Here is a 27,288-nt window from a genome sequence, read left to right as displayed (position 1 = left end):
CTTCAATATGGTCTCCAACTTGCGATGAATCTCCTTTTTCAATAAGCACTGGAGATCTAATTTTTGAATCTTGTAGGTTGCCAACATTTCCACCACCAGAATATGTGGATATGGTTATGTGTTTTGGTAATGGTGGCCTCTCTTGGTTGTCAAGGATCCCACCAGAACCCCTATTACCCGTCTTATTTGACATTGCAAACCAATAAAGGCTACAAAAAACAAATCAACTTAGTTGTTGAACAAAAAACTCAAAGAGTGACGAGTCAAAGACTATGACAATAGACTACTTAGACTACATATAATAACAATAATATGATTCATTCTCATAAAAAAGGTTACTACCGCTATGGTACTATAGTCTATTGTATTACCCTATAAAATTTGCAAACCTATCTTAGCATGTGAGATGTCCAGTCACTAGTGGACACTAGACAATTAAAAATAACCAGTACCAATACCACATAAAAAAATAAATTAAAAATCACTTACCTTTTATGAAAACCATGGTCCACAAGTCAATGGGCAATGCACTTAGCACTTTGAAACTTTGGCAGCAATAAGAAATACCAGTCTCCTAACCAGAAAAGAGTGAATTACGTAGAATAATAATATCTTATAGTCCAATCTAGGTTGGAAAATCACACAGGATTAACAAGCGAGAATGTAAAATGTAGGTGAAACACACCTTCCTATGCAAGCCAACAATATGAAATAGTTGACTAAATAGGGCTGGTGGTCAACACATGTCGGGAAAATGGTAGGCAATGCCCAACCAAAGGGAAAATTAATTGGTTGTAGTAATGGTGAAAGAACGTTGTCCAATAAGAAACTACATGCAAAGGATAGTAAAAATTTTAAAATAAATGTATCCAAAACGTATATTACATTGGTGATTTGACTAAAATTTTTGACCAATCATGTGATAACTAATGGGCGACTACCACGAGTGTTGGACCCAAATTATATAAATATCTAGCGATGTGGTTGACCTACATTACATGCATGATTCACCAAATGACGATCGACCCATGAGACAGGATTGCCAAATGGCAAAGATTCATCACTGAAGTAATCTTTGGTTTTGAAACAAAAATCCAACAAATTAGTATTATTTGCAAGTAGTAAAGGGAAACATCTAAGAAAAAAATTTCTCAAATGGCCTATTCACAAAATATCTATTAAATTGCTAACTTTGGTGTGCTTATAGCATCTCATGACCAAGAAGCAACACAATGTCAATAAAAGATTAGAGGTGAAGAATTTTCCTGTGTTACTACTACTAGAAGACACTTTTCTCAAACATGAAAATACTTCAACTATTGTTGACATTTAATAATTTATTGTAAATTATACTAACAAGCATATTGTTATTTATTTTTGGTCACAAATCTAAAAACACACTCATGCCCCTATAAAAGTTTGTAAAACAATATATGCAACTCTAACAATACCAAGCACAATGCTTCTACTTCTCAAGAACATAGTCCATAGTGGTCCAAGAGTCACAACTATCATTTGATTATTTTTATTGAATTTAACTGACATACTAAATGATGAATGTACTGTATCTTCTCTACAAACATTATCCTCATAAAATATTCAAGTGATTTAATAAAACACTCATTAGTTCAAATTCTATAATACTATCACAAAATAACTTCTTATATGAATTCATCTTTATATTAAAATAGTTTTTATAATGGGAGGTTACAGGAACACTAGGAACAAGAATAATGCATTTGTCACTACACTAGCCACTTTGTGCTCTATGCCAGTAATCTATTTCCTTATCACACATTATAATCACATCAAATGCACCAAGACCACAAGATTTACTTATTAGCCTTACCTACAATGCATACTTAAAATTGGAGATGGAATTCTAAAATAGAACTTGCATAGAAGACTAATACAAGAATACTTCCCAAAACTCACAAAGATGCCATTTGGAAATTACACAAAGATTGTGCCTACAATTTTCTATCCTATGAACAAGTTTGTGTTACAGGGAACCTTCACCCTCTTCATGAACAATTTGATAATTTTTGTCACAAATAAGTGCACTAGTGTAAGATATGACAAACTATTTCAATTCACTCGTTCATTAAAAATGTGTCATCATTTAAAATAAATACTAAAATTAAACCATCTCATCTATCTAAACTACATAGTTCCTAAAATAGCATTCTCATCTACAACAATTTTGCATTAACACACAACAACCACAAAGGTAATCACAATGTGTCTCAAACTAACTTTAGTTTCACTTATCAATTAAAAATTACTTATATCAACTTCTATAGTATAAAATTCATAAAATTATTATTCATTTAATTTTGCAAAATCATTATTGCACAACCTTTGGTTTGACAATGAATTTTAGAGAACCTCATCCTTTAGACATTGCATATTGTTAGAGAATAAAGACAATTATTTTTTGTTGGTTTTTCTAAAGTCAAACTTGTTTACTATCTACATCCCTGATGCAATTTTGTTCAGAACATGCAACTTGTAATAAAAAAATTGTAAATAAAAAACCTCTCAAGATTTTTGTATTTTTAATATTTTTTGAAAACCTAAATTGAAATTTTTCAAACAATCAATGATGAAAATTGTAATTAGATTTTATAAACCATGTTTTGTATCACCTAAATTATATGTGTATTCACAAATTTGTGCAGAATCTTCAAAAATTGTAGGTTCCTCATTATAGAAAAATGACGACTTTTGTAGTCTACAACTAAATGAAGAAAAATGAAGACAAAAATAGGAGAAAAACATTTCACTCTATTTTAATTTCACAGAAAATGTCTTGGGAAGTTTTTACTTTCACTTGCTATTAACATTATAAAAAAAAAAACACTCATGTTGGTTTTGTTCCTCTCGTGAAATATCAAATAATTTATTAAATATTTTTCATCTATTATCTTTTATGTATGCCAATTTATCTCATGGTTGCCATTATTTTTATTGATGTTGCTTTTACTGTATTTTTAATAAGCCCTACTAAATTTTTAATTCTAACATACACATATTATTATTTGAGTCTAATATTGTTGAGAACTTTACCTTTATTCAATGGGATTACCCTTCTACTTTATTAAAATCTAAAGACATTACTACTCTTATTTTCAAAGGCACAAATCTCTAGTCATGTGTCCATTACAAATGTTTATGAATTAGGAAAATTACATATAGAAAACTAAAATAACTTCCTCTTGTCTTAAATCTCATGGAAAAAAAATTTCAACTATGTGTATGCCTTCAAAAATTCTCTTGTGTACCTCACTATCTTCCTAGTTAGTTAAATGAAATCAACCAACTCATATTTAGACTAACAAGTTGCTATTTTAACAACCACCATATCTATGTATTTGATAAAAAAAATTCTTTTGAAATCTATGTTCCACACTTCATAGAAGGAAAGGACTCAAGCTTTAACAAATCTCTTTCTTAGGAATTGAAAATAAGTTATGAGAAAAGTGGGGACTAAAAATAGAAAGTAATTGCATATTGCCAAAAATACCACATAGCTCCACAGTTAAATTTCTCTCCTTTTTAAAGCTTTTATTTGTATTTTTGGTTTATAAATTTCCATCAAACTAATTAATTCAAGTATCTAAATTTTCTATTCAAATTAAACAACAAAATACATATTCATGAGGCCACCAACTTCACAGATATCTCCTAAAAAAAATTGAGCAGACATTACTATCCAAAATAAGCTAAGAAATGGCATGGGAAGATTCCCTAAGGGCATTTTAAAGGCGATTAAAGCCTCCTAGGACTTTTGAAGAATTTTTTTTTCATGTGGGCTTATTTCACTTTTCTTTTCTACAAAATAGAAGCTCATATATTTTAGAAAGCAGGTGAAACTATAATTATCCAACCAAATTAGGAATGTATGCCAATTGTTAAGCATTTGAGTTTTTATTTTAGTAAAAATTATTTTTGGAGGGAAAATATTTTATTTAATTTATTTCTATTAGTCTCCAAATATATAAAACAAAGGTAAAGGTAGTGTATTTATGAGATCACTAACTTCCTTAAATTTTAGAGCTTGATTTTTAAGTTGAATTAGACTACAAAGCTCATGAGACCAATAATTTTAAAATGTTCCTAAAAAATAGCAAGCAACTTTAACTTGATACATTTTAGGAACCCCCTTGCCATTGAACCTCAACTTTAAAATGATTAGACAAAATGCATGAATTTGCATTACCAAGTATAAATGACTCATAAAATGATTAAACCTTTCTATTTGATATATTTTGTGTTATCAGTAACTGAGTCTATTTAAATGTTAGAAAACAAAATGATTAGACAAAATGCATGAATTTGCATTACCAAGTATAAATGACTTGATAAAATGATTAAATCTTTCTATTTGATATATTTTTTGTTATAAGTAACTCAGTCTATTTAAATGTTAGAAAACACTACAACCTAGATTTGCAAGAAATTCTTGGTAAATTGGTAACTTGATATCTAGTCAAATATAAAGAATATGAGTAAATTAGTGTGTTTTATTGAGCCAAACTCATTATAAGGAAAACAAACGAAAATAAACCAAAAGGATAGAAAATCTCCGTTGTTGAATAAAGAATAACATATACAATATAAAATTAGTTGAATTAGCTATATAAATCTAATACGAATATAATTCAAAGGGAAGCCAAAGCTGTGTTACAATTTATGACTAATGTGAATATGAATCTCCTATATAAGATACGATTTTCTCACTTCAGTAATAATTCTTTCATACTTGTAACATATTGCTTTTTTGAAGAATAGAGATAATAAAGAGAAGGATAATTTTTAAAAAATAATTAAATTTTTTAATAAAAATTAGATGAAGAGTATAAAAATAATTAATGTTTAATTTTCTATTTTCAATCAAGATGAACACTTTTGACTTGGAGTTGCAAACTGATAAGGTTTAAAATATAAGACCTCATATTTGATAGAAAAGTCCAATGACATACCCATTAAATTTTGAACCCAGTGACAAGAACAATGTCAAAACTCAACTATTAGATTATACTAATACTAAAAATATTTTTGTATAAAGTGAAGATCATTCCTATTGAGAAAGCGATGATCAATAATGATATGAACAAGGTTGATTTTAATGTGAAAGAGGGAAAAGAAGCCACTATTCTGGTGGACTATGATGAATCTGTGGAGCATGATACCCAAATCTCCCCTTGGATTTCTATTGAAAGGGTTGAAAAGATTAATAGTGGGGATGAGGAAGGTGCAGCTACTAGTGAGAAGGAGAAAGAGGTGAATGAAAGATGCATCCCTCTCCTTAAGACTGTTGACCTAGGTGTGGTTCAAGAAAAGCTGCTAGAGGATGACCTTTATCCACATCACCAAAGCTATCTCTATGCACTCCTTTTGGTTGGAGAAGTGGATGTTCAATTCTATTTAAGTCCCTTAACTTGAAGTATAGAGCCTTAAATGCTAAGATGTAAGAGGGTCATGAGGGTGTGGGGAGCAGATAAGAGGGTTGAGGTGGAGAGCATGATTGTTTCAAGGATTGAGGAGCTAAAGTAAAGGATGGATAAATTTTAGAACTCGATTAGAGGTGTCATAATAGCTATCAGAAAATCATGAAGGCGTTGGTTGACTATTTGAAAAGACTAATGGTAAAAGTGGATCAAGAGGCAAGGGCAGTGTTGGTTTTTTACCTTGATGCAACAAACATTATAGGGCAAGATGATGGACCATGAAATGTGCAGGATTCGATATGAAGAAGAAGTGAGCTTCCAATACCTCTCTAGACCTAGTGGTGAAACTATAATTGTCCTACCAAATTAGGAATATATGCCATTTGTTAAGCATCTAAGTTTTTACTTTAATAAAAAATATTTTTGGAGGGAAAAATAGTTTATTTTATAATCTATCTAAAATGCCAAATATAGGAAACAAAGGTAAAGGTAGTGCATTTATGAGACCACTACCTTCCTTAAATGTTTATCTTAATTTTTTTAAGTTGAATTAGATGACAAAGCTCATGGGACCAATAATTTAAAAATATTCCTCAAAAATAACAAGAAACTTTAACTTTGTAGATTTTAGGGATCCCCCTTCCAATGAACCCCAACTTAAATGACATACCATACCCAATAAATTTTGAACTTGGTAACCTACAAATCATTTCAATTACAAAAACAAGGGCTCTGGAGGAGCAAGAGTTCCTACCTTTTGCTTTTGTTGAAACCTAATGTGGTTAATTTTGATCATATTTTGGTAAGTAGCGCGTTATTGGCAATTGTGTATTATTATGCTATAATTTATTCTTTTACCATTAGATTTGTGACCTTAAAAAGTATAAAATCATGTTGAAATTTTTTAGCATGTCTAAGCACACAGTACAAGATTTTTTATTAGTGCTATGTCTTTCTTGGTTGATTCAAGTCCCTTGGCATTCCTGTTAGCAGATTACTTAACCAAAATTTTGGTGAAGTTAAAGAATGATAAATAGGTAGCTAGACATGCATTTCAGCCAAGCTTAGAATGGTAGCATCATCTACTTGATGAAGAAAATTGACCATGAAAAGACTCCAAAGAAATTGAAATCTTTTATTAATAGAATTAATAAAATGAGATTAGAGTGTTTGAAATATTGGATATATTTTCTATGGGTCATTGCCACAAATTGTGCTGGTCAAATGCTACAAGGTTTACAGTGTACTTATGCCATAATTGACAAAGCTTTTGCTTTATTTTATTTTACTATCAAGGGCCACAACTACTATTTTTGCATAGATTTTCTTTGAAGAACGGATAAGAAAAATGCGGGGAGAAGAAGAGGACGATGCATCTCAAATACTGGTTAACAAAATAAATCTGCACCTACAATACAACTTTGTTCAACCAGTTGAATTTGAGGAAGTAGTTTGCAGCTGAAACTAACTCAACTTTACCATTTATGCAGTGTAACGACATTCCATAAACTGGTCAACTATTTTAAGCAAAAAAAAGCTCAAAAAAGTATATCTTTTGACAAAAATGTGTCTATCTTTTGACATAATCAATTTAGCAAACACAGACTAATCATGTCCTTAAATGAAGCTTCTAGAGAAGATTAAAAAATTTTACTTAAATCTTTCTGCGTACACCAAACAAACCCCACCGATTGTGACTGAAAATGAGATGCATTTATGTAGTTTTTATCCTCTGACTCAAGATTACATGTGTCACTTATTATTATTTTTTACCTTTTCCATTTAATTTATAAATAAGCTTTAACCCCTGGAAAATTAGAAATGACCAATCAAAAAACTATTTCTGAAAAGAATTTATTTTATAAATAATTGCATACCAAACCTTATACTGAATAGTTTTTTAGGCACTCAAAATTAATTTCCACGGGCATCCCATTAGTTCGACTAATAATAACAAGAGGTGCAAGCACCAAAGTTCCTGCCAAATTTGATGATTTTAAGATATTAAATGTGTCATAATCTAGAGACCTATGAAGTTGAGTTTGTGAGATATGAAATGTTTTTTTAGAAGTTTTATAATTTCTAAGAATATATTTATGATTGTTCAATTTGCATCGTGCAAAAAATAATAACCATAAAATAGGTTTGAATTAAAAATAAATATGAATATTATACTTTCAATTGCTTCTTTCAAAAGATATGTATAAGTTTTGCTTAATTAAATGTTCTAAAGAACAAAAGTAGTAAAAATAGCAACAAAATTGAAAATATTAGAAAAATTTTAGAAATTTGAAAAAAAAATTAATTGCTAAAATCACACTTATGCACACGAGTAGATTTTTTTGTACATGCAATTTAATGTAATATTTTCAAATCTCAAAATCTTAGAAGCGGTGAGAATTTGAGAACTTTGTTATAGTAGAGTTATTGCATGATGTGGACATAATAAAGTTTTTCAAACTTTGTATTTTTTTTAGTAATGTAAATATAAAATACATGCATGAGAATTTTTTGAAAACCAATTTAATAAATAATATAAAGCATAATTTCTATTTAAATTGACTAATTACTAATTTACCAATTACTTTGACATTTAATTGACCTTATAAAGTAGCCTGGGAAGCACTCAAACAGGTATCGAAGAAGGGATAAAAAAAAATGTATTAAATTTACTTCCTAACTAATGCATAAAAACAAATAAACATAAATTAATTTAAAAATAATATTTATGCTTTAAAAAAACCAAACACACTTAAAAAAAATCAATATAATAAAAATTATATATGTTAAATAAATGTATCTAATAAAATTATACATAAAAATAAAAAATAAAAGAAAATTTATTAAAAGCATTCGTTTAGATATGTAAAAATAAAAATAATTGAACTCTAATTTAAACTATATATAAATTAAAATTAAAATAAATATGAAATTAAAGTATATAAAAAATAATTTTTAAAAATTGACAATTTAAAATAGTTAAAATGTTATATTTGATTAAAATATCTATATTTGAATAACATTTTACAAATGACAAAAATAAACATCAATTAAAACTATTATCTTCTTTTAAAAAGTATATCCACTTGTCACAAATGTGGAAAAAATAAGATTGAAATTAATGCATTCATTAATAGAGATAAAGTTGCAATTAATGCTTGCATTAATAGAGGTGCTCAAAAAATAGTTGTATTTTTGTGGAAGGAAATTGAATTTTTTCATTGTCTTTTTCCTCATGAGCCAATAAGATTTCAATTTAATGGTATTTTGTTTTTTCATTAAATAAGATGAAAATGTGAACTTTATAATAAATTTTTTCCTCAGATTCTGAAATCTTATTGGACAAATTAATTGGTTTTAGAAATTGAAGAGATCCAATAGATTTCCTGCCTTTGACAGGGACTAATAATAATAACCTACAAATGGACGGACTCAACCATTTTCGCAAATACACTTTATAATGCAAGTTCGGCAATTAATCTACTAATTTTATACTTTGTAATGTGAATTCAGAAAATAGATGCTTTAAATTGAGTTACATATTTATTGAGCTCATCCAACTGTCCTGGAGGCATTACCACCAATTTTGTTTTGTTAAGTGAAGATATTATCACATCGTGGGTGAAATAAGCTCTTATATTGCATTCCATGAGGCTCTCGTGTGAAAAAATTATGTACTGAAATACATTCATCTGATTCCAAACGCCTATGGAAAAAACTGTAGAAAGATGTACCATTAGAGAGGCCCATTCATTTGACACACATAGGCAGACTTTAGAGCGCGTCATTACTCCATCACAGTCATTTTACATCTACTACGAGATGACGGACCACCAAATTACAGTGTTGTCACTCTCAATATTATCATGCCAATCTGATTCTAAATGAAATATTCCCTTGTATGAAGAAAATGGGTAGAAGATGTAACCAGCAGTTGGCCCATTAATTTGACATGCGAAATGAAAGTCACCATATAACAAACATTAAAAGACTGGCCATACGATATCATCATCTTTCTCTTGTTGAAAAGCACGGTCTTATCTATGATAATTTGAGGCCCCACCTCGGGTAGGTCTATTCTCGATCGTACAGATTTTAGTGAGAGTGAAAAATGATCATTTTACCTGACATAAAATGGTAAGTCTAATTTTCAATCAATGTCTCGTGTCATCCACGAAACAACTAGAATGGTGCACTAAGGGTCCATTTGGTTTCTGGAAGATGACAAAAATTGGCTTTTTCAAAATCTGGATTTGAAAATTTGTGTGTTTGTTTCAAAATTTGCAAAATGGAATTAGCATACGGGACTTCCAATTTTGCCTCAAAACCAGGTTTTCAAACTTCCTAAAAAAAGTAGGAATTGAAAATCAAAACCTAGTTTTGTTTTTTAAGGAGTGTAAAAACAATAGATTAGACTATTTTTTGAAATTTGCCTTCAACTCCAAGCTTATGCATAAAAATGTGTCTTCACACGCATCTTCCAAGTGAAACAAATAGTTTCAGTAAAATCCCAAAAATCAGAATGAAGATATACAAAACCTTGATTTGGCTAAACCAAGGTTTGTGGAAATCTGAGTTTTTTAAATTCCACGAACCAAACGGACCCTAAGAGTTGGTGCATAAACTAAAACCCACTAAGAACGGGTGCATTTCGGTTGCCTCTCATTTAGTAGATATTGCAAACATTAAATAAATGCAAGTTTTTTTTTATAACATTGATAATGTATTACTCATATTTACTAATCTTTTTCTTTTATAGTTAATTTATTGAATTATTTTTATTTATTTGTTCTATTAACAAAAAATTGTATTTACATAATCAATTTATGTGTACTCTTCTTGAAGTGTATATTTTCACATCCTTCTTGTTGGTGTGCTTCTTTCATTCTTAGGCTTTCTAAAACTATACATACAAGGCACAACATATGGAATCCCTTCATATAAGATTAAGACCTCATAGCTTTGTACTTGTACCTAAGTGAAGTGATTATGGGACAATTGTAGAGTTGCACTTGATACATTTGTAACATATTTGATATCACATATCTTAGTACCTAAGAAATCTTATTATCTTGCATACTTCAATGTTGAAGACATTTTTTTTTTTCATTGCTAATCCTCAATTTTCTAGCTTCAACATGTCCTACATGGTATCTTGAAACCATGGTCATGCAAAAGCATTCTTCGATAATGAGTTATAGCTATTGTCAAATAATAGATTTGTTGTGAGCTTCATTGTTGGCAATCTTTGGCGCATGTTGGCTGATATATTACCTCTCCATTGATTCTAGGAGTACTAAGAAAGTCAAGATTAGTTTTATTTCACTCAAATATAATATATTTTCCAAAAGATTTGAGTGTTTCAAGTTAGGGTGAGTTAACAAACCCAAGAGGTTTTTGAAATTTTAGAGTAGAATGGGAAAAATATCTACCACTATGTCTTAAATGCCCAACAATCTTACTAAGGTCTACAAAATCATCTATAGTTAATACCTTGACCTAGGCATCAAAGACTTTTTAACACCATTTTCATGTTTGTGTGCATTGATAAGTAACTATATGGTTTGTACACATAGTGCAAATAAGTGTCAAGGCTTGTTAATATGAGAATAGCTCATATTGTTTTTGTCTCTATCCAAGAACTACATCAATTTGCACAACTCTACAATCTCTGCATATGGACTATTATTTAAATGCATTAGAATATACAAATTTTGGTCAAAATTCTTTTGTGAAATTTAATATTTTATTCATTTGATTTAATTGTAAAATTGTATACTTCTATATAGTGTATGGTTTTCCATAAACCATGAGTATGTAATATTGGAGGGGTGGGAGGAAAGGGGTGAAGTAAGCACCAACTGATACATGGTCACTACTTGGGATTGGGTCATCACTCATAAGTGATGCATATTTTTAAACCCCTAGAGCATTGATGGTCATATCGGAAATCAAACACTAAGTTCCTTGGGGCTAAAATTTATGTTGCCTATAGCCAAATTGGACTTATTTTTTCAATCAAACATATAACATAGGCTAATTGATTTAATTTGTTTCAAATAGGATATCATTGAAAAGGTAGTTTCACATAACTTTTAACCGTATAGGTTAATTCTACATTTTTTTTTTTGGTGAATTTCATTCCTCACTAAAGTTTATTTTCTTATTATAGGCCTTTGAGCTAAAACATTTTTCCATACTCTCTTTTTTTGTGATTTTTCAAGGGTGTGAAAATTATTAAGGAGCTCTCACTATGCTTAAGCATTTTTTCAACATTAATCCCTAAATTTATTTGTATTCATATTTTACTATATCACAATATTACTAAGTCTTAGAAATCCCAACTCCTAGAGAGATTGGGCATTTGGAAAATATTAATTTGTAAAATTAATCTTATTTGGTACTTTTTATAGTCTTTTTGAGAATTCAATCTTGGTAATTTTACTGAAATATCATATTTGTGATCGTTTTTTTCATTTCATTCTTATTTGAGTGTTCTAAAAAGGGGAGACCATAAAAAATTGAGCTCATAAAATATCTTAGATATATTGATTTATTACTATATTTTTATATGCTTGTTTCTCCACCTAGCACACCTAATAAAAAATATACATGGAATTATAGTTGGTATCATGTCTTATGAGTTATAGATTCACATGTTCAACTATTGATCTTGAGTATCCTCTTTCTCTTTAGACTAAAATTTAGGATTTATATGTAGAACATTTTTTAATTGGAAAAGGTTACTAAAATTTTATAAAATATAGATATACCTATCCAAAAGGATTACACTATACTCAGAAGGCTACATGAAAGAAATAAAAATCTTAAGGAAGTACATTGACTTCGTATGAACAAAAAATAATCATATTGCATGTTCATTAGAAACTAGCTTATATGCTAAATGACCTAGCTATCAGTTCCCATATATAATGTACATTTGTAATTATATATAATGATAATTTAAGTTTAAAAGTTTTAGGAATCACAGAAGCTATCTATAACATATCATCTCATCTTCCTAAAGTTGCAAAAATTGATGCTTTATCTCATCCAAGTGTTGTTGGTATCTAGCTCCATCTTTCTACTCAATCATCAATTGTGAACATAGAGAATGCAACTCAATAAATGTCAAATAAAACATTAGAATATCTACCTCTAATGTAAAAAGTGTTTAAAAAATATATGCTTGACATCACTTTTCAAGATCTCTACTCACGAAGATCAAGCTGTTATCCTTTAATTATTGGGAATATATATTTCCTTGATTAGACCAATAATATTTTACATACAAAAAATATGGCTAAGATCATCAACTACTAAAACATAGAGAAATGGAGATAAGGGAAAGCCTTGTCATGTTGAGAAATATAAGGCATATGGATAATATAGTGAGTTATTGGCCCTTAATTCATAATTTTCAACTCTAAATAACATCCTGACATGTAGGATAATTTGTTCAAGACTAACTATCATCTTGGCTACGACTTTGATCCTCTTAGCTAAAGCTTTTTCATTTATTTCATAAGACATTTTGAACAGTGTAATGGGTATCATCTAGTTACCTAGCCTAAATTATATCTTTTAGGAAGATACTTAATAAGATCTCTATTCATATTTTAAGCCTAGGATCCATTATTAATAGCTTTAGGGTTTATAAAATATAAATCTTCCTTTTAATGTCACCATAAAGTTCAATCAAATTCAATTGATAACTTGTCAGTTCAGGAACTTTTATTAGGGGCCTTTGAAAAAATAACATATTCAAAAGTTCAATATAAAGGTCTCAATCAATATAATCACTATAATCTTGATCCACCTTCCTCAAAAGGACATCTTCAATGATATCTTTTAAAACAAAATGCACCTCTTGCTAATGTTTTTAATTCCTACAAACATTTTTATAAGAAACCTAAATTAATTTTTGGGTTTGTTCTAGATTAGAGTGCACCTAAACTTTATCATTGAATAGCTATCCATGAACTCTTTTATTTGTTTTTAGTTTAAGTACTAAATAAAGTACTTAAAGCTTCTATTTCATTCTTTAAACTATTGTAATTTACCTCTTATTTTGGATCATTTCCCTCTAAATGATGATTAATATTGCCCAAACTTATATTTTAATAGAAGATATGGTGTATTAAATAACTATATTTTCTAGATTAGAGTTCAACAGTTTTCTATGTAGTCTAAGTTTCTTTTGTAAAGGTAGTTCCTTCCTTTTTTCCCAATACTAATCTTCCACCAAATAAGCACAAAAACTAAGGACACTTATATATAGAAAACTACCCTCACACTCTACATGAATCCTCTTCTCTTATCTAGGGAAAAGCATCAATACAAGAAGGGGTTTTCATATGAGAGTTGTTAAGTATATAATGTAGTCAAGAGTAAATAACCTTAGGATTATCCTTTATAATAATGAAAATAATAGAAAAGTTGTTTGAAAGTGTAGTAGTCTATAATATACCTTAGCAAAACTACCATTAGGACCTTGGACTACTTGTAATTTAGGAGAAATGTAAAATCTATTTTATCTACTAAGTTTCCTTTAAACTCCTAACAAGCAATTAGTCCAAGTAAACCAATTTTACTGGTGGCTTGAATTTATTTTATTGATTCGATCTATAGCCCTAACAATGTTGCAACAAAATAACTATTTATCATTTTTATTATTTTTTTAAATATGATTGGACTAGTTGTGATCTATATGGAATTCCCCCATATTAAAACCCCCTCCAAAAATCCACTCATCCTAATGAAAAGATTAGAAAACCATTCTCATAACTCTTTATTTTTGCATCATTTATGGCATATATTGAACATGAACTAAAATCTTAGTCATTAATGAAGGTGAGGACCCACACATAGTTATGTGAGGGATCCTCCCCTTTTTCAATTACAAACATTTTAATCTAAGAAGCCAAAACAATATCCCTCACCCCATCCCTCCCAAAACACATAGACACAAGCTCACTATGCATTGTATGGAAGAAAGACCTCTCTCTCCAAATGTTGAATAATGAAGGAGCAAGATGAGGACCACCAAGCTTAAACTCTTGCACAAATACAACAATAGGTTTCAACTTGACATTAATTTATCTCAAATATGTGACAAGAGATAGAAAATATCTGACATTTGAAGACAAATTTTTAATATTCATAATTAAAATAAAGTCGAGGAGACATTGTCATGAGGCAAGACATCAAAGTGATTTCCACATGCGCATTTCACTTCGTAGAGTGCCCATACTCCATATTACAACTAGGAGACCTTGATTTTTGTCTCCCAATTTTAAAAGGTGGGTCATCTCTTTTGGAAGGGGAATTAGACATGTTCTCAGTAAAATAACTTGAAAGATCTACAATTCCTTGTTCTTGACATAGGGTCTAGTAGGAGACAAAGAATTATTACAAAAAGAAGAGGAACCCTTATTCAATGTAGCAATTGATCTGGGAGGGTATTTTCCTCTTTTTTCACAATCCTTTGGAACTATCTATCATTATAGAACATTTATAGGTAGTAATGTAATATTTTCATTTAGGTTTGATTTTTTACTCGAATATTACTCTAATTAGGGGGTTATATTTAGAATCATCATAGGTTGAGGGTACTAAATATTTTTAGTAGGACTAGGAGTAGCTATGGGCTAGGAATGGCTAAATCTACTCTAATGGGATACGCGATCTTTTATAAAATGACCCTCTTGCATAGAAGAAGAGACCATCACATTTTTTAAGATAAACTATTGGCTAGAAAAATCGAAAGCATGTCCTAACAAACTTGATATTATCTAGTAATTGATTATTAAAGTATATCTCAACACAAGCCCTTTGGTGAACTCTTACACTGGAAAATTTATCAAAATTATTCTTACATGAGATAATTCTTTCAAGTTGTTCAATTATATTGTGTCAAAAAGGGTCTAAAGGTTTCATTAAGAAATGGTAACTCAATCTACATAGGGTATTTTAATATAGAGGTGCTCTCAAGACCAAACTTTAGTGTCCAAGCATGTAAGTAAAAATTTTAACCAATTTATTAGTCTCATAAATATAGCTACCTTTTGGACAGGTGGAAGGAACATTTTAAATTTAAAAATAATTGTCAAAATTATGATTACTTTTTCTCAAATTAACTACCACCTCCTTCATTTGGGTAAGTAGTGTGGCATTCAAGAAAAGATATGAAGGGATTTTGTTAGGAATAGGATGGGCTTTATTAATAATGATGGTCCACATATTTATGGCCCAAGTTGGCATAATTTCGTTATGAGGTGGCATACTAAATGGAGTAATAACACCTTGTTGATTGCTATTTTATTCACATGTGAAGGTTTCATGTGATCCCAACATCATTCTCATAAAGTATTATTGCTTACCATTTTCTGAGTGTTTTTCTCTATCAAAGGAAAGGCTATGTCAGAAACCTTTGAAGACCTAGTGCAGATTTAGGGGAGAAAATAGAGATGGGTGGTAAACATGTTCATATTGAGACAAGTGAAATTGAGGATTCCATTAAAAGTAATGAGGAGACTTGGATGTATATACTTGAGGGACAACTGGTTCCCTTCATGAAATATATTTGAGGCTATGGTGAACATGTTTCCATGCAGTTTGTCAATTCATAGAATAATAGACATATCATAGTTAATGAGATTTCTTTAAAGACTAATGAAGAAGTGATCAAGAGAATTAGTGGGCTCTCCCTTGAAGGCAGAAAATGGCATAAACCAGTGAGGATCGCGGATGAAGCCACTCTATGAAAATTCTTCTAACCTAGTGGCTTTGAAAGAGATGCTCTTCCAAGACCATATGATGTGGTATGCTAATCTATTATGTGTTATCACATGTTCGAGGGTTGATATAAAATCCTTTATTACTACCATTTCCCCATTTTAAATCACTTTAAGAATTATAATCTTATTTCCTTTACTTATCTTATTTTACATTCTACATGGAAGAAAATATTTTAAATTTTAGGTTGAAAAGGAAAACTGATAAATCCTACACTATGTTTCACCAAGCCTTCATGTTCCACCTATATAAATTTCACAAAAATATTTGTGCCCCCCAGCCCCATTTTTTCTCAAGCCCTTCCTCCCAACACTTCACCTTCCACTTCTACTCTACAAAATCTATGGAAATTATCTCAGTTGTTGACACCAAACACACTCCCTTCTACATCCTGCAATAAATTAAGTTGGAAAAGGATATTAGTACTATTGATCTTGGAGGTCAAAGTGGGTAAAATAATATCTCTAAGGTCTAGATAGAACTTGAAGAGGGGAAATTCCAAAGTTAGGTAGGATTTCCCTATTAGTTTGGACTCTACTATTAGTGTGAAGAATAAGGAACCCACTAAAGACATAAAAGGAAAGTTGATAGAAAGAAGTATATTGAGGATGTCGAGGAGGATGCTTCCAGTGAGGGTCCTCTGAAGTGGGGTGATTTCAGTCCTATGGATAGCCATCTAAGTCCCATTTTCTCCCATGTTTCTAAGACTCTTAAAAATGAGACACACACCCTAGAGGACACAAATGTTGGAGGTGGAAATGGTGATAGTGATACTATCACCTCCCCTGCTTGACAATAAGATAAGGATAAGAAAAATTTCAAAGATGATGGGATGACCCTCGGGTGAATTTGTGAATTGGTGTTTAGCATTGTACTAAGGAGTCTACTATGCTCAATGAGAAAATTGAGAAACTCATGAGGAGAAACTGATAACTTGGATCAGAGATTTGATGTGGTGGTCAAATTTGTTGTCAAGGCCATGCACTTGGTAGCCACCACTCTACATCTCCTTCATACTAAGAAAGATGGGTTTGTTGTCTCTACTATCATGGATACTACAAGTTCTTTGTATCGATTTCTAGCAGGTAGCTAGCTTCCTATGCTGTTGAAAAGGCCCAACAAAGAGAAGAAAGAGAGCTAGCTCTCTATGTTTATTTTTTACTTTTTTGATGTGTTTTGTTACTTGCACACTACCCTAGTGGTCTTTTTCTTTAGTCTTTATTTGGACTCGGTTTAGTTTTACTATTTGGACTTGGTATATGTTTAATTACAGAATATTACTTTACCTCTTGACTATAATAGTTTTAGAAACTAGAATATGTTTATGTGGGGTTTTGTGTTATGAAGAAAATGGGTAGGATGATGATTTGTTTCTAGTAACTTTTTGTTGTGTTTCAACTTTTTATTTCTAGGTCAGCCCTCATTTTTGGTTACTTCTTAATATTAAAACAAATCTAGCCACATATTACCTAAGTTGTATATTGAATAAATACATGATCAACATCAATACATTTAAACTTGTAGAAATTATAACCTTTACGCAACCCTCTCAAAGCTTCAATTTGTCATCCTTTTATTTCCAAATTCAATCTAATCTCATTTATATGAATCAATTTCAAGAGGTATGCCCTTCAAAAAGAACAAGATTACACATCTATATTGGCAATCCTTAATAGAGTTAAGTACATCATCTGGTGGACACATATTATAGGGTTTAACTTTTATTGATTGAATCCTCCATATTTTTGTCTTTTTCATCACATCTTTTCTTCTCTTACTTCACTAATTTATTTGTGTTATCCTTGCTTTATTTATATAAATCCACTCTTATGTTCTCTGTGTGGTTTTTCCTTGTTACAAAATAGTTTTTATTAGGCCCATAAACTAGTGAAAGTGCCAAACTTTTTGTAGATTCTCTCATTATCCTTTAGGTCTTAGCTTTTAGTCACATTGTATTTCCATAATCTTACAAGAAGAAATCACTATCCTTGACTATGGTCAAGGAAACATAAATCATCTAGAAAATACTTCTATTGGGGTTTAATATGTGGAATTCCTATGTGATGTTGTATTTCTACATTTGGTCATCTCTAAATAAGTAGGATCTTTTTCTCCTTTGAATTTTTTTTTTTTACTTTTTAATATGTAGATTATAAACCATTCTCGAATTATCTTGTTTGTTTTTTATTAAGAAAAGTAATAGTTAATGGGTACTAACCTAAAGTACAATTAGAACACTAGAAACCAAGAGAAAAACATTAACAGCGCCTAGTAAAGAAAGATCCAAATAAGGCAGAACTACATCTATCAAAGAAAAAGTTCCACTAGCTACTGACCCACCAATAATAGTTAATGTTAACAATGAATGACTTCAGACGAGCCCCCATAATAGTTGCAAACTTAAACTAAAAACAACAAAAAAAGGACTAGAGTGTGCCCTTTAAAACTTCATGCAATCACTCGATCACAAGGAAAAGAAAAACTAAGACATGAAATCACCATAAGAATAAGTGAACAAACTCAGGCCATCTATGCCTATCAGAATAGTAAGCAAAGAAATAGGACCAAACAAGACTATACCTCTAGCCTTGGCAAACATAGTGCATATCATCTAACCATAGGGCTAGGCAAGGCTCCAACCTTGGCAAACATAGTCAAAACTCTTCCAACCCCTCGTAAACTCCCAAAACACCATACTAAGAGGAGCAAGGAGGAGGAAGACCAAGCCCCAGAGGTAAGAGCAACTCCCCCTTCCTTCATTAACAAAACTACTAAAAGTAGTGCAAGTATTCAGTATCTCAATAGGAGTCTCCTCTTCTTCCCATCGCCCACATATGATCTCCACCTCAATAAGAAATTGCTCCACCTCCATAGGAGCAGTAAACTTAGAAGTTAAGAGTAAGACCCAGGTCATCCCCATAGGACACAATACACATCTCCACACCAAAGTGTTTTACTACAGAGTCATCCCTTCGCCACTTGAAGTACATCATCCATACATGCTCTCTCCAACTAGATCTCTTACAATAAGAAAGTGATACTCACAAACAATGGGAGAGTACCTGTTGAATACATTCACAACCACTTTCCTCCAACAATCAACTACCTACATAAGCTTTTCCCTCACCTCAATAGGGTCCTCCACCTCAATAGGAAGCAGGAAAGTAAAAGAACATAATAGAGGACACTTCCACCACATAGGCATCTGAAGCTCTAAAATGACTGCCTTAACTAGATTCGAGTCCCAAATAGAGGAAGCCTTCACCTAAGAGCATGAGCAAGAAAAGGTATCCCCAAAGTAACAAACACTAAGGGCCAAGAGAAACCCCAAATGATGAACAAAAATGCCTAGACAAGGGGAGTTATCAACAATAAAACCCCTAAAAATGAAAACTTGTCTAGCGAAAATACCCCCATCAATAAAACTAGCACCAAGGATAGGGACCACATTTCCCCTACAGACCAGTTCATCAACGTCCAAGCCCCTACAAACCCTAGGGTTCACATGAGCCCCATGATCCATAAGTGGAGGCCCCAAGGAAAAACATTTTCGATGAAGCCACTACACATAGCCCTCCAAACCAAACCCATCTATATCCTCATCTTCAGAAAACTCCAAATACAAGAGAGCCCACCGGAGGTAGGGACCAACAACACACCTAGGACAAAAGACCCCATATATCCAAAACTCAAAGTGGGGAACAAGGGTGCTAGCAAAAAACACCTCCACCCACCAAACCCAACCCCTTACAGAGGTCCAACCAGTGCACAACATAACAACACCCCAAGCACCAACATGTGACCTTCCACCTCCAATCACTACCCATAAGAGCCAAACCCCTCTAGAGTGTGGAGAAGAGCCATTGGAAGAAAACCATCCTCTAGCAATAAACACCCACCAAACAACAGAAAAATCACTCCACCATGCACTAGTGAGATCCGCCCTCAGAACATGACAACACCCAACAAAGCTAGAGGGAACCACAACAAAGAAGGTCCCCCATCTATCATCCTCATCCGTTTCAGACTCCCTTCCCTCACCATCGCAAGCATTCATTGAGCTAGAAACCCTAGTCCCCTTGTTGCCTGCTCTCTCACTCATCATGTTAAAAAGTATTATCATAATTACCGTGTTTGTTTAATTGTATTGCATCTCATAATTTTTAAAAATGATATCCTACCAATATGGTACTATTTGAGAGTTTTCTTCTTCGATGTATATTGAGATTTCAAAAGAATCTGATTATGAATTTTCTTCAAATATTTCTCATTCTTATTCATAGACTTTTGATGCACCTTCAATTTTATTGATTCCTTATGTAAATTAATATATTGAGACTTCATTCCTGTTATTTAGGACAATCATTATCACCCAAGTTCAAAGGATATGTTTGAGGAGTTAACTTTCCTCTTTGATGGTAGCCAAATTGCACTCATATTTTGAAATCATATTCATATTTGAAGCTTATTCAACATTATTTTTTGTATATTTCTAGATTGTAACTTGTAGATTTGAATGGGAATATAGTTGATTCTACTATGGGTTAATTATCATTTGTAAACAAGAAGATACATGAAAAAAAGCTAGCAAGACTATCACTCGTTATCATGCTTTAATCTTTCAATCCATGTCTCAAATGAGAAGTAATCATGTATGTGTGCCTTGTCTTACCTTTTCCTAACTAGAAACACGTTATTTGTGAGAATCCTCTCATAATTTTTCTTCAGACACCTTTTTCGCAAGACATTATTCATTATGATGGTCTACATAATATCTTTATGCCCCTATTATGTAGGAGAAAACAATTATATCTCCATAATGGACAAATTTTATGGGGGCATTCATGAGACATCCATACATCACTTATTCAATCACTATTAAATATGAACTACACTTGGATTCTCTCTTTTTGGGTGGGGTTGTTTTCCAACTAATTTTTATCCTCTATTTTTTTTTTTGCATTTGTGAGAGATCATTTGTACATGGATAACTAACATGGTCTTGTATTTTAGATCTACCTTTACATCTTTCATCTTTGCATAATGATTCCATCTCCTCATGTTGCGCTTAATAAGGGGGTGTTAGAGTGAGTGTTGCTAGTAAATAGTCAAAGTAGCTTGTACTGTGTATTGTCTAGTAAGGAGACATATTCACATGTTAACTTGGTTCCTAGGAAACATTATGTTAGTTATAATAGGACCATGCTCACCTATTTTACTTGTAGTTACATCAACATTTAATATGTACATTAAGCATTTAATGTTTTCCACAATGCAGTTTGTCATACTATCCCATAACTCATATCTCAATCTTCAACAAAAGTCGTTATCTTTCATACTCTCTTCTAAAAGAACTCTTTATTTTCGTTGGTGACCTTAGAATTGATCATTCCTAAAATGTGGTCGTACAATGTTCTCTATCTTCCACATGTCTTTAAACCTTCTTCAACTATCTCTAAGAATACTAGTAATATGTTAACACCTGATAACATATATATTATAACAATAATTATTTTTGAATATTCCAAATACTACTCAATCATTAATCATCACCATTAACCATCAATAGTTCAAAGACATGTACAAACAAGAGCTCTTTGCGAGTTGGAGTCCCTACCTTTTGGGTCATAATGGGGTTGTAGATGTAGAAATTGTTTGGGAAATTATTTTTTAGTCTCAATTTTGTGTATGTCAAGAGGATATGCAAATAACGCTAGATGAAAATAGTCTAAGTGATTCTTGGAAGGCCTTCAAATTATTGAGAAATAATGGGGCATTTCCTAGCAAGAATTCAATAAATAGATTAGTGAAGGAGCTAGCCTCTGCAAATGATTTGTCTAGCCTCAAATGAGCTTTTGCCACTACAGTTCTTGTGTTGGAAAAATATCCACGGGGCATGCTGGACACAAATTCAATACCTAGTTTGGTTTCCATCCTTGAAAGGGCTAAAATATTTGCACCCACTTCAACCCTTATAAGAACACTGCTGAAAAACAAGTTTTGCCCTCATCTTAATCAGTGGAGTCTGGTATTGGAGCAAATTTCCATGATTGAGGCTACTGCTCCATTAGCATTGGAATTTTTTGGGGAAATTCTCCATTTTGTGAGGAAAGATGGTGAATTGATTGATCACATGAAACCTGATATAGCCGTCTTTAATACTACTCTCAGTGCTTGCTTGACACTTGGTTCAATAGCAAAGGCAGAGGGGATGTTGAAAATGATGGTTGTGTTGGGCTTCAAAGGAGATGGAAGAAGCTTTGGCATTATTGCTCAGCTTTATGTGAAAAAAGGTTCTAAGGAAAAAATTGAGAGTTTGGATAAGGTGATGCATCAATATCAGGTAAGTCTTGATCGGTAGTTCTATAGCAGCTTAGTTAGTGCATATTTAGGTGTAGGTGATTTAGAGGCTGCTTCAAAAAGTATATTGCTTATGTTGAAAAGGGCATGCAGTTTTCTGGACTTGGTGAGGTTTGAATTAGGTGATGAATGCTTGGAACTCAATACAAACAAGTTTCCTAATGAACAGATTTACCGCCAACTTGTAAAGGGTTTTTTAGAGGTAAGAACTATGAAAGACTTGTCAAGATTTCTTATCAGGGTGTAGGACATTGAAGGGAAATTGGTGACTCTGAAATTTCGCTCCCATCTCTCTTTAAAAGCTTCCACAAACATCTAGAGAAATCTTTTCGCTTGACTTGGAAGCTTCCAGAATGGCGGCGAACCACACCTATCTTAATCTACACTCCTATTTACTATTCATGGACAGTTGTTTATTATAAATTATCAAAATCAAAAAATCAGAAAAACTCCAGGAAAATATGCCCAGCTGATAAGAAATTGAGATTTTTCATTTGATAAATAGAATTTTTTAATATTTGCACTCAAACTTTATAGTATGTGAATGCTCGGCCACAAATTTTAATTGAGGATAAAAAAAAAACATAAGTTCCCTCCCTAAAAGCAGCGACTAATAAAATATAAATTCAAATATTACATAAACATGCTGTTACATGTCCTAAGAAATATACGTTCCTAACCATCAAAGTCCTTTCATTAGCTTCATCAAGTCGGTTACCACAGGCTAACAAGAGATAGATGTTACAAGCCACCAAAAGGAAGATTAAAAAAGTGTGAACAAGGAAGTTCCCTAAACCGGCGAAGGAGACGAGGAGCCATCTTCACGACCCAGCCCACAGAACTTGGCATGCCCAGCGATCAAATCACGGGATACTTCATCGCCTGAACGGAATATCTTCAGAAGCCCACAATGTTCTCCCAAGCACCACACCTTTTCAACAATATCATCGAAGAAACAAGACACACCGCACAGGCGGTGAAATCTCGCCCTCCTCACTACAAAATGTGCCGACTGACGGATAAATGCGAGCATGCCACACAACGTAATGAAAACGAGACTTCCCAAAACCACCCAAGAGAGGGTGTCAACTTCAAGCGCCAGCATCGCGTACACTGCACAAATAAAACCGTAAGCGGTGAATGCAAAGCTCCCACAAACCACTACACTGTTGACAGTCATGAACAACATCTTGTCCCCTGTGGTGAGCTCGGAGCTCATCTCCCACATGATACAAACAAAGAGGGAGAGAAAGAAAGCTGTGCAGTCAAAAATAAGGAACAGCTTAAATGAAATGTAGGATATAAGAACAGGGCTCCCTCGTTCCTCTTTTACTTTAGTGTCCGAATCGAAACCGCCAGGGACGGTGAAAGCAGCCGCACATGTCATGGCCGCCAACAGCGTTGCCACAACGAGTTCTGCATTGCGTCTCTCTTCGTAGGCTTTGTGTACCATCTGCCTCGCGTTCATGTACTTTTTATGGCTCACCTGTGGCGAGCAGTACATGAAAGGCTTGGGCTTCCCTCTAAAATCTCTAAGCCTTCTTATCATCCTGAAAGATTCGTGATACTCTGTGACCTCTCTTGCAATTTCAAATGGTGTCTTGTCCTCACTGTTCAGCGCATGCTTGTCCACCTTATCTACCTTCAGCAACAAATTCACCATCTATATCACCAAAAACAGCAAAAGAAAAGAAAGAGGGGGAATTAGTTGCCTAAGTATTTCTAAAGGAAGTTTCAATAGAAATCCAAAACACAGAGAGTAGTGAGATTAATCCCCTAAACTGATCTTACGTGCTCAAATTTGTTTCTTGCTGCAATGTGCAAAGGTGTGTCTCCCTCTACAATTGGCTTTTCATTCTGATTATCTATATCTTCATCACGTTTGTCATTATTACTCAACTTTGTGGTTCCTTTTTCGACAGCCTGGTTTTTGCTTTTTTCACCGGATGCTTCTATGACACTTTTATTTCCCCCTTGATTTGGCTGGTAAGGCTGATTGACGAGTTTGGACAAGTCTATTTTTTTCTCAATTAAAAACTCAACAGTTTTGACTTGGTTGAGCTTCACAACATAATGGAGGGCGTTCTGTGTGTGGGTTATTAATAACTCCACAGCATCTTTGAATCCCAAACTTACTGCCAACTTTAATGGAGTTTCTCCTTCATGATTTGTACAATCACACAAATTGGCATCCAAGTCTACCAACTGTTTTGCCAGATCCACGCGATTCTTCCTCACTGCTAAATGCAAAGCCGTCTCGCCTTTGTTGTCCTCCATTGTTATTATTTTAATTAATTCTGCATAAGTCACACAGTTAAACAAGGCAAACAAGCAAAACATAGTCTTTTAATGTAGAAAAAGATTCTAAGAAGAAGATGACCTTGGACTGGTATCTTTGCTGCTAGTTCTCGTAACAAATCTGCAGTTCATAAATCGACTATAAGTTGAGCCGAAACAGCAAGTTTAGAATAGCTTCTGATCAGAAAAACAAATATGAATGAAGAGACAAAAAAAACCTGGGTCTCCTGCAATCACTGCCGCATGGAAACATGTTTTTCCGTTCCACGGCAATAACAAGCTTGGCGGATCAGCAAGTTTGAGCAAGTCTTTCGCAGTTCTTGTATGGCCGTTTTGACAAGCCACAATGAAGCTCATTTCGCCAGATTTATTCTCCATATTAAGGAAAACTTTTCCTCAACTTCCGCTTAAGCCCGTTTCTTACTTTCGCAAGAAAATACAGCTGTCTGTCACAAACTCTATCTTTGCCTCTCCGTTCTAAGAGGTGCTTCCTTACCAACATTAAAAGCGTCAGTATTTATTGTGCCCTGTAAACGCCAGCTGAAGAACTGGATAGTAAACCACAAAATACCATGTCCACACAGGAGTCAAATGTCTGAAACCATTTTTCTTGTTCCCATTTGCAGTAAAATGTGTTCCCATTTGCAGTAAAATATGGTCCAAGCAATAGCTATAGCCCACCAGTTGTCATTTTCTATCAAATCCATAGACCAATTTAAGAGTCCCATGTTTTTTCTGCCTCTAGTCTACTGAAATTAGAATGATCGTGCTAAGGTTAATTTGCACCCCTATGTCAGGATCACCAACTCTCTCTCGTAATAAATTCAAATTGATAGGATGATATTATATACGGCATTGAAATAAACTTTTTCATAACTTTTCTTCTGACTTTCACTTGAATAGTAGGGAAAACATCTAAGTTGCCGATTCAGGTTCAGGGTTCGGTTCGTGGTTTCGGGCAATTTTTTTTTTTTCTATTTGGATTTGTGGGTGGGTTCGTTTATATATATATATATATATATATATGCAAAAAAAATATAAACTCATATAGTTGTAAAAGTAAAACTAAGTCATTCCATAGTATGAATATATCAATGTTACTTGATTATTGATCAATGCCAAATGTCAAAGATAAACATTAAATACTCACTCATTAATCTATGCTAATGTTGTAAATAAAATCATACATTGAATTACTAAAATGCAAAATGGAATTTCAAAACATAGACTACTTAATCAGATTGATAGATAATAAATTATGACTTAATAAAGTTTGAAACTGTGAAACATAGTGATAAATCATAAATGACTCAATGAGTCAATGACAAATGTTTAAACATAGTTTATCAAAGATGAAAATGCCCTTCAAGGGTCAAATGAGTCATCAAAATATGAGGGATCAATGGCTTCACTCTCATCTATATCATCAACATTTTCCACATCATTGGAACCCAAACCAGTTCCACTAGCCCCAGATGCAGCCACATCCTCCTCCTCGTCCTCCTCAACATCTAGCAAGGCAATTCTAGATATATCTTGGATAGTCATATCCAAGTTGGAAGTCTCAAGTAGTACATCCCACAACTTCTCTAGTCCCTTCTTATATCCTAGATCCTTGCGTGATAAGAGGCGTCAGTTGTTGTGAATAAATACCAAGTCCTCTGCTTTCTTCGAACCCAACCGGTTACGCTTCATTGAGTGGATAAAGGAGTATGTACTCCAATCCTACTCAGCAGCAGAAGAGCTTGCAACCTAAAGAGACAACCAACAAATTTTTAAAAATTAGCTAAGTAATTTTACAATACAATAAGAATTTAAGAGTGCTAATTCGACAAGCTAAGTGGCCATAAGAAAAGGAAAAAAAATTTAAATATATACTTGTGACAAGATCTTAATGGCAAGAGGTTGGAGGTACATGTAACTTTCCCCATATAAGTACCACCATCCAATGGCATCCAATTTACTTTGGTCATTGATTGCATCAGGCTCTGCATTTTTGCTTGAGACAAAATCAACAAACTCTCTCCTAACATTTGATGCCACATCAAGATCACTAAAGAGCCTGTTAAGTACCCTCTTATACCTAGCAGCAACTTCAGGATCTCTATATGGTGCCACTCTACTAGGAATAGCAAGTATCTCACTGCCATAATATCTAGGAGAAAGTGCATATGCCAAGAGGTGTAAAGGTATAGTCATCTTGTTCCAACGATGTAGAACAATTTTCTCCACCTTAGTGTACAAGGTATTAGGATCCTACTCTCTCCTCTGAATGACTTGGGATGTCAAATGATGTACATGTAAGTTATCTTGATGTAGTGTTAATAACTTAATTAAAATAAAAAATCAAAATCTCTCAATAAACAAGGATGAAGTATTG

At 32.7% G+C, this 27,288-nt stretch overlaps 1 protein-coding gene across 1 annotated transcript; it reads right to left on the bottom strand.

The window, feature by feature from the left end:
* Nucleotides 1-23,221: 23,221 nt before the first annotated feature.
* LOC149577330 (uncharacterized) lies at nucleotides 23,222-25,428 on the bottom strand. Its single transcript, XM_089823585.1, has 4 exons — nucleotides 25,127-25,428; nucleotides 24,991-25,029; nucleotides 24,402-24,907; nucleotides 23,222-24,273 (listed from the first exon to the last, which is right to left on the bottom strand). Exons 1-4 carry the CDS (start codon nucleotides 25,284-25,286, stop codon nucleotides 23,401-23,403), a joined length of 1,578 nt encoding a protein of 525 aa, XP_089679711.1. The 5' UTR covers nucleotides 25,287-25,428; the 3' UTR covers nucleotides 23,222-23,400.
* Nucleotides 25,429-27,288: the final 1,860 nt, after the last annotated feature.

Source organism: Cupressus sempervirens, chromosome 1 (assembly GCF_028749045.1).
Source record: "Cupressus sempervirens isolate cs-2001-9-10 chromosome 1, ASM2874904v1, whole genome shotgun sequence".
In the NCBI taxonomy this organism is placed as follows: domain Eukaryota; kingdom Viridiplantae; phylum Streptophyta; class Pinopsida; order Cupressales; family Cupressaceae; genus Cupressus; species Cupressus sempervirens.
The sequence above is the reverse complement of the archived record's forward strand: the minus strand, read 5'-3'. Positions and strand labels throughout refer to the sequence as shown.

What these genes read in the sequence shown, in the direction of transcription:
- LOC149577330 (XM_089823585.1), bottom strand. Translation starts at nt 25,286, where the DNA reads ATGGAGAATAAATCTGGCGAAATGAGCTTCATTGTGGCTTGTCAAAAC. An exon ending in AGTGATTGCAGGAGACCCAG is followed by an intron (nt 25,030 to 25,126) that starts GTTTTTTTTGTC and finishes TATGAACTGCAG; the next exon opens with ATTTGTTACGAGAACTAGCA. An exon ending in AGCAAAGATACCAGTCCAAG is followed by an intron (nt 24,908 to 24,990) that starts GTCATCTTCTTC and finishes TGACTTATGCAG; the next exon opens with AATTAATTAAAATAATAACA.